Source organism: Alosa pseudoharengus, unplaced genomic scaffold, assembly GCF_046254945.1.
Source record: "Alosa pseudoharengus isolate Yale_2024_CS ecotype anadromous, Long Island Sound unplaced genomic scaffold, YU_APseudo_1.1 YU_APseudo_1.1_scf_23, whole genome shotgun sequence".
Classification (NCBI taxonomy): Eukaryota; Metazoa; Chordata; class Actinopteri; order Clupeiformes; family Clupeidae; genus Alosa; species Alosa pseudoharengus.
Window position 1 is genome coordinate 2,399,022 of NW_027468685.1, and position 7,500 is coordinate 2,406,521.

The 7,500-nt window shown below is 44.5% G+C and overlaps 2 protein-coding genes across 3 annotated transcripts in view; both read left to right on the forward strand.

Annotated features, from left to right (window-relative positions):
- The window catches only part of umad1 (UBAP1-MVB12-associated (UMA) domain containing 1), a 20,777-nt gene extending 14,751 nt beyond the window's left edge, over positions 1 to 6,026 (forward strand). Inside the window, exons 4-5 of one of the 2 annotated variants that reach the window (XR_012990633.1) lie at positions 3,191 to 4,536; positions 4,792 to 6,026. Coding sequence is in view for 1 of the 2 variants with exons in the window: in XM_076301107.1 (XP_076157222.1) it covers positions 3,191 to 3,526 (336 nt within the window). In the remaining variant the exon portion in view is untranslated. Of the gene's footprint in view, positions 1 to 3,190 lie in introns of both variants that reach the window. The other variant, XM_076301107.1, reaches the window with a different exon arrangement.
- A 432-nt stretch (positions 6,027 to 6,458) lies between these two features.
- The window catches only part of glcci1a (glucocorticoid induced 1a), a 44,082-nt gene continuing 43,040 nt past the window's right edge, over positions 6,459 to 7,500 (forward strand). The window contains exon 1 of the mRNA XM_076301109.1: positions 6,459 to 7,327. Coding sequence (XP_076157224.1) covers positions 6,907 to 7,327 — 421 coding nt within the window. The 5' untranslated portion in view covers positions 6,459 to 6,906. The remainder of the gene's footprint in view (positions 7,328 to 7,500) is intronic.

The window sequence follows — 7,500 nt, forward strand, 5'->3', positions numbered from 1 at the left end:
GAGTCACCTGGAGAAATAGAGCTCGCTTCATAGTCCACCCCTCTGGCCAGTTAGACTGAGGTCATTAAGCAGGTCTTCCCAACAGTAAGTGCGTATGAACCGGGGCCACTCGACTTCTGATGCTGTCACCTCTCGACTGTACAGTGATCTCCCGACCTCTCAACTACGCTGTGACTTCTTGACTGTACTTTGACTTCTTGACTGTACTTGACATTCTGACTGCGCTGTGACCTCTGGACTGTGCTGTGACCTTGACTGTGCTGTGACCTCCCGGCTGTGCTATGACCTCCTGACTGTCCTGTGACCTTGACTGCTGTGACCTTGACTGTGCTGTGACCTCCCGGCTGTGCTATGACCTCCTGACTGTCCTGTGACCTTGACTGTGCTGTGACCTTGACTGCGCTGTGACCTTGACTGCACCCCTCTGTCTCAGGAGGGTCCCCCGGGCACTCACCCGTGATTCACTAAATGGGCCACAACGAAATGAGTCAAGTTTGAAAAAATATAAAAAATGTGTTTATTGGATATTCATAATCCACAGACCTTAGGGTTTAAAACAAGGGGTCGTTTGTTCAATTCCGTTAAGCCAACCCAGAGATATTGGCCAAAATGTGAACGCTATCCTCATCTCAGCAAAAAAAAAACAGGTTTTGAGAAAATCAGCTTTAAAGTTCAAACTACACAGCGCAGCTTCTAAATGCTCCATTCACACAGGCGGTAAACTTCAGGCATTCGTATAACTTGTGAGGTAGGCTAGCCTATGTTTTATCAACTTCTGAAGATGACAAAGACAAAAAAAGCTTAATGCATAGCCTAATGTTTTTATTTTTAAATAGGCTGCCAACTCCAAAACAAATTGAATTGGACCAATCAGGTGCAAACTCTGAGAGAAATCTAGTCAGCAACAACTGTTTGGGTGGCTGTTTCTTCTCCTAAATCTATTGGCTAAAATAGAACATTTCTTCAGAATAATTACGAGTGGATAGCCTGTGATGACTTCTTGAAGAGGCCAAAAGCCAAAACGACGAAGTTATCAGACCAAAGAAAACAGAAACTTTCCTGTTCTCACGTAGGCCTACAGCAAGCATCTGAACGAGGAAGAAAACTTGAATGCCCAGCCTACACATTTGGCCTTCAAAATCATATTTTAGGTCGTTTTAAAGTAAGATACGTCTATGAGTGATAGATAAGAGGTAAAGGAATGTGTTTGTGGTGAAATTAGAAAATGCGTAATTTTGTCATTTTTGACCCTCGCTGCATTCAAATCGCTATATCTCGACCCTCGCTGCATTCAAATCGCTATATCTCGAAATGGATTTCTGTGACGCAAGATTTCGTCGTGGCACGCCCCAAATGGAGAACTCAGATTCACTATTAATTCACTACTCAGTTCATATTCCCTCATTTTCACTATTGATTCACCTCTGATTCACTATACCGGTACACGACATAGACCTGTATTACGACAGAAGTGTATTAATTTACTATCTATACACATAATATGGTGTACTAATGTACTATCTATACGCATATAAACGCATATAATGGTGTATTAATTTAATATTTATATGCATGTAAGGGGCAGAAAGGCTAGGCAATCAAGGACATGGGTAGATAGATGGAGGAGAAATCAAAAATAATAAATAAAAAGTTCTATGGAGATGTGCAAAAATTGGAGAAAGTCAGATATGTGTGTGTGTGTGTGTGTGTGTGTTTTGACGTGTGATGAAATAAGAAAATAAATAAAAGGTCTGTAGCATAGGGAGACGGATGTAAAAGTGCTAAAAGTCATGTAGGTGTGTGTGTGTGTGTGGGGGGGGGTCATGAGTGCTGAGGAGTGAATGAGTGCAAAGTCAGTATAGTGTGAGTTCAGAGTTCAGATGGCCTGGGGATAAAAACTTCTCTTGAGTCTCTCAGTCCTGGCTTTGTGACTACATAGGCGTCTTCTTTATTTCAGCGGTAGGAATAATCCATTGTTAGGATGAGAAGAGTCCTTCAGAATCTTTTGGGCTCTTAGGAGTACTCTTCTGGAATAGATATCTTGTAGAGCAGGGAGTTTACTATTGTATACGCATGTATTTACTATTTATACGCATGTGTTTACTATTTATACGCATGTATTTACTATTTATACGCATGTGTTTACTATTTATACACATGTGTTTACTATTTATACGCATGTATTTACTATTTATACGCATGTGTTTACTATTTATACGCATGTGTTTACTATTTATACGCATGTATTTACTATTTATACGCATGTGTTTACTATTTATACACATGTATTTACGGTCTCACTTTACTTGGATAGCCCGCCCACAAACTATCTACAGGTGCTCAGATCATCAACAAACTAACTGTTGACACTCACAACAATTTATGGTGGCGTTTAAAGTTAGGGGTTGGATTTGGTTATGATGATGTTCAGTAGGTTTTCAACAACAATGTTACACACTGAACTTGAACCTGAATGTAAGTAAGTTACGCAATGCTACACACTGAAAGTAATTGTGGTGAATAATTACTTAATATTAATCTTAGACTGGCAAACTTCAGGAAAAACTCAGGAATCAAGTTTATTCTGTTACAAGCAGAGAGGGTACAAAAAATGGTCTATGGTCTATGTAGGCCTAGCCCAGGCCATGGCACAAGGCCATGGCCTCTGTTGGATCACCCTCTCTCTCTCAGTTCTCCATGTTCTAAAAATCCAAAAACATTCCAGTTTAGTTACTTTTAAATGCTTTAAACAAAGAAGAAAATGGCGCCAAAAACAAGCCCACTTGGTTGGCTCTCCACTTGGCATCAGACACACCTACTCACACCCCAGAAATATCACTTATAGAATGTTCCAAACATTCTCACAATCAAATCATTACAATCCTTGTACTGAGACTATCAGAATGATACCAAACATGAATACATTTACTTTTCATGACACATGGATACATTATATCAAGGTAACATCCTTTGTCCTGTGTAACTGATAGGCCTTGAACCAGCACATTAGCATTCCATTGGGGGAGGGGAGGGTGACTTTGTTTAAAACCAAGAAGGGTCACATGGCAATTAAATTATTATTCATTTTAACCCTAAATTTATTGCTATCAACACTGAATGTGAACTAAGTAAGTTACGCAATGCTACACACTGAATGTGATCTCTACTCACGTCCTGCTGTTCTGTCCAGCCCCCCAGAGGCCGTCCGGCGCCGCCGCCCGTGGCCGAGGACCTGCAGGCGTCCGGGGCAGAGCCTGCGCAGGAGTGGCCCCCGCGCCCGGCGCACGGTAGCGGCGGTGATGCGGTGGCGCACGGTAGCGGCGGTGATGCGGTGGCGGTGCCCTCGCTGCCCGAGCTCCTGGTGGACGTTCCGTTCGCGCTGGCGCCGCACATCCTGGCCGTGCAGACGGCCCGTCCAGCGCTGCTGCTGCCCGACCTCGTCCTCAACGGCGACATCAACCACAACCTCCTCGACCACTTCCGCTACGACTTCACGCTGGAGAACTCTGTCCTCAATGAGCCCTGAGGGATGCTGGGAGTCAGCCGATAGTCAGCCGGAACTGACTGCAACCACCTCCCCTCCCACCCCCTCCACACACACACACACACACACACACGCGCACACACACACACACACACACACACGCACGGACACATGCTGTACACACACATACACGCACACACATACACATACACGCACGGACACACACGCACACACACACACACGCATGCACGCACACACACGCGCACACACTCGCGCACGCACACACACGAGCACACCCTCTCAGCCGTCACCTGTATGTTGTCCAGTGACCTGCTGGCTTCTCTGAAACACCTGTGTTTACCTGTGTTTAAAATACCTCCCTATTTGCCTGTGGTTGATTTAGCTGCGTTTTCTTAACCTGTGTTTCATGCTCCTGGTTGGTTAATCTACTCAGGAAAAAAAAAGGTTCTCCTCCTTCTCCTTGGTGGCTGTTGGTAGCTGCAGTAACAGAGGCCTGGTGATGTGAGCAGTGGTTCTTGGTACTTTATTGCAGCAGGAGGAACCTCCAGAACTCCAGTGGTTCATCAGATCTCTCAGGAACAGGAAGGCCTGTCAGAAGAGGGCTTCAGGAGTGGGCGGAGCTTCAACACTACTCCAGTGGAATCAGGAAGCCTCTAAAGAGATGGGAACCTGATGTTTGGTGATGCGCTTTCCAGCTAAAAGGCTTTTTCTAATGGGTCTATGGACGATCGCATGTGTCTCTATCCAAGTGCAACACAGTTAACCAAATAACTCCTATATACTTCCAAAAGTAATAAACCGTTTCTTTTCTTTGACCTTCATCTCCCCCCTCTGTACTGTGCAGTGGGTAGCAGGGCCAACGTTATCATGCAAATGTTTTCATAAAATGTGGTGCAGTGGCCTCGGTAGGAATGGACTTTCAGCCTATGGTAGTGGCCGCAGTTTGCTAGGGTAATAAAGCCACACGGTTTGTACTGGACAGGTATGATATGTAGCCCATGTAGGCCACTTAGAGCTGTGGCCAAGTGCAGGTATGATATGTAGTGAAAAAGTGAAAAAGACTTGCACACTGCCTTTGAACGACTCAACTTTTAATAGAAAAAAGACACAACGTTTCGATCTTACGATCTTCTTCAGGCATCTTCGTTGTGTCTTTTTTCTATTAAAAGTTGAGTCGTTCAAAGGCAGTGTGCAAGTCTTTTTCACTTTTTCACTTGTATGCCCTTTTTGATTTGGCACCTGCTGAAACACTTTTGGATGTGCGCACTTCATAGTATGCTTTGAAGGTATGATATGTAGCCCATGTAGGCCACTTAGAGCTGTATGATAGTGCAGGTACAGTATGATATGTGTGGCTGGAGGAGCAGTTTGAGACCCTACCCTAGGAGCAGTTTGAGACCCTACATGTTTTTTGTTTATTTGCTGTTGTGTGTATTTTTGTGTGATTTTGTAGGCTCGGTTGCCTCAGTTGTCTTAATGTAGTCTGGGCTGGTGTGTATGTTGAGTTTCAGCAGTCGTGATTGTACTACTGTGTGACGTCGTTGTGACCTAAGCCAATGGAAAGAGACACAAATTAGTCTGATATGACCCATGCTGATGCTGACTTTATATAAACATGACGACACTGTGTTGCTGATTCGTTTCTTTTAGAGCTTTTTTAGTATTTTGCCCCAATGCAGTTTAGTCCCCAAGTTCTAGAAAGTGTTAAAGAGAATGCATGTACTCTTAGTGTGCTTCGTCTGTATAGTATATAGTATTAGTTTAGTATATATACTTTTTTGATCCCGTGAGGGAAATTTGGTCTCTGCATTTAACCCAATCGGTGAATTAGTGAAACACAAACAGCACACAGTGAACACACAGTGAGGTGAAGCACACACTAATCCCGGCGCAGTGAGCTGCCTGCTACAACAGCGGCGCTCGGGGAGCAGTGAGGGGTTAGGTGCCTTGCTCAAGGGCACTTCAGCCGCGGCCCACTGGTCGGGGCTCGAACCGGCAACCCTCCGGTTACAAGTACAGAGTGCTAACCAGTGGGCCACAGCTGCCCACAGCTCCTCTGGTCCTGTTGTCATGAAATATCATCCTCCATCGTTCAGCGTTGAGAAAGAGGATGAACTGTGTGAATGGTTCTGTCCAGTTGCTCCCCATATGATCCAGTTGCTCCCCATATGATCCATTTCCTGTCCCATATGATCCATTTCCTGTCCCATATGATCGAGTTGCTGTCCCATATAATCCAGTTGCTGTCCCATGTGATCCAGTTGCTGTCCCATATGATCACCATATGCCTTATGAACTTATCAGCCCAAGTGCACTTTATGAACAAAGATTTTTTTTGCCTGTCCTATTTATTGTACAGTACACATCTAATGATGAAGACAGTTGCCCATTTGTTTATTTGATGTTTCTCTGACTTATTTTACAAAACTTATTTTATCAACCCTTAAAGTGGATCCAAAGTCACCAATGTTGTACTTTGATAATGAAATAGTCTTGTATTTTATTAAACCATTTTAAAAGAGCTGTGTTATTATTGAATCTGTTTTTTTTTTATTTTTATTAATATTACTGTTTGTGTGTGTGTGTTTGTGTTTCTCTTGCAGCTCTTCAATGAAGCCATTTTTTATCTCATCGTTGAGATCAATAATGTACATTTTAGCTAAACCTCTCAATAATCAATTTGTGTTAATGCCACAACTTCCAGTATGGAATCCCTTGATTGCAGAACTGTCAAGTTAACTACTAAATATTTCGGAGTTCACACTATGTAAACTTCAATGAATCCATTGGCTCATAGCAATCAATCACTGCCATCGGACCAATACATGATTCTGCCATATAACCTCTGCACCAATCACAACCCTTTACAAAGGGCCGTAGTATCCCGCCCCCGGCTCTGGGCCAGTAGTTGTGTTGATGCCAGTTTGGTCACTAGGAGTAACGCTGGGAGAGAGGGGTGCCGAGACTGCCGACTCAACAGACCAGCGCTTTATTCTGCCAAAACTTTAAAATCTTTTCGTTTTCGTGGGATACTCTTATTTTAGCACCAAACTACGCCTGGAAGTTGCACATGACATCGTGGGTCCGATAGTAGACCAAACCGAAGTTATTTCGAGAATATTTTGACAGACAAACATGTAGCCTATCAAGCTAACGAACACAGCTAACGTTAACGTTAACTCGAAAACAGTTCTGAACTGTCAATTTACAACCAGTTGTGAAGAAAATCCGATGTCCTGAATACTTGTAGAACTGTTTCTAGTGGTTTTCCAGGAGCACACTTTCAGGGATTTTTAAGAAGTGTTTGTTAAGTTTTATTATTTCCGTTCGTTGATTTATAGCGTAGCTGCTAGCGTTTCTGCATACTTTACAAACTTGAAAGTAACGCTGTAGTGTCAATCATGTCAGCATCATCTGCGAGCTCAAGTCATTACCAGCAGCAACAGCGGGGTAACGTCAAACGGAGCAACGACGGGTCCCCCACCTCCTCCTCATCGACCCCCGGTGGCAGCTACAATAACAACAGCAGCAGCAACAGCAACAGCATCCCCAGCCGGCTGCAACCCATCCGCGCCACGGTGCCCTTCCAGTTATTGCGTGGAAATCAGCAGAGCCCAACCCGCTCCCCTTCCTCCTTTTCAGTCGGGAGTCTCACAGGACCGACGTCTCCCGGCTGCTCCAGTCCAACCAGTCCAACGCTGCTGCTCGGCAACCCGGCTGGTAACGGCTCGGTTGACGGCCGGCTGTTCGCCCGACAGAGACCTTCTCCGCCGGACAACTGGGGCTCGCCAGAGCTGTGTCCGAACTCGCCGGTCTTCAGAGGTATCGGATACGATGAAAGTCGAACCGTTTGTTTTTCATTTTCTGCATCGCTCCTTGCTGACGAGCTAGCAGGCTAGGCTATTTAATTGGGTCAACCATCGGTAGGCTCGTGCCTGTCAAGGATACAACGCATTAGCCTTTATTTTGCAAGGAATAATATTTCTGTAGACAGT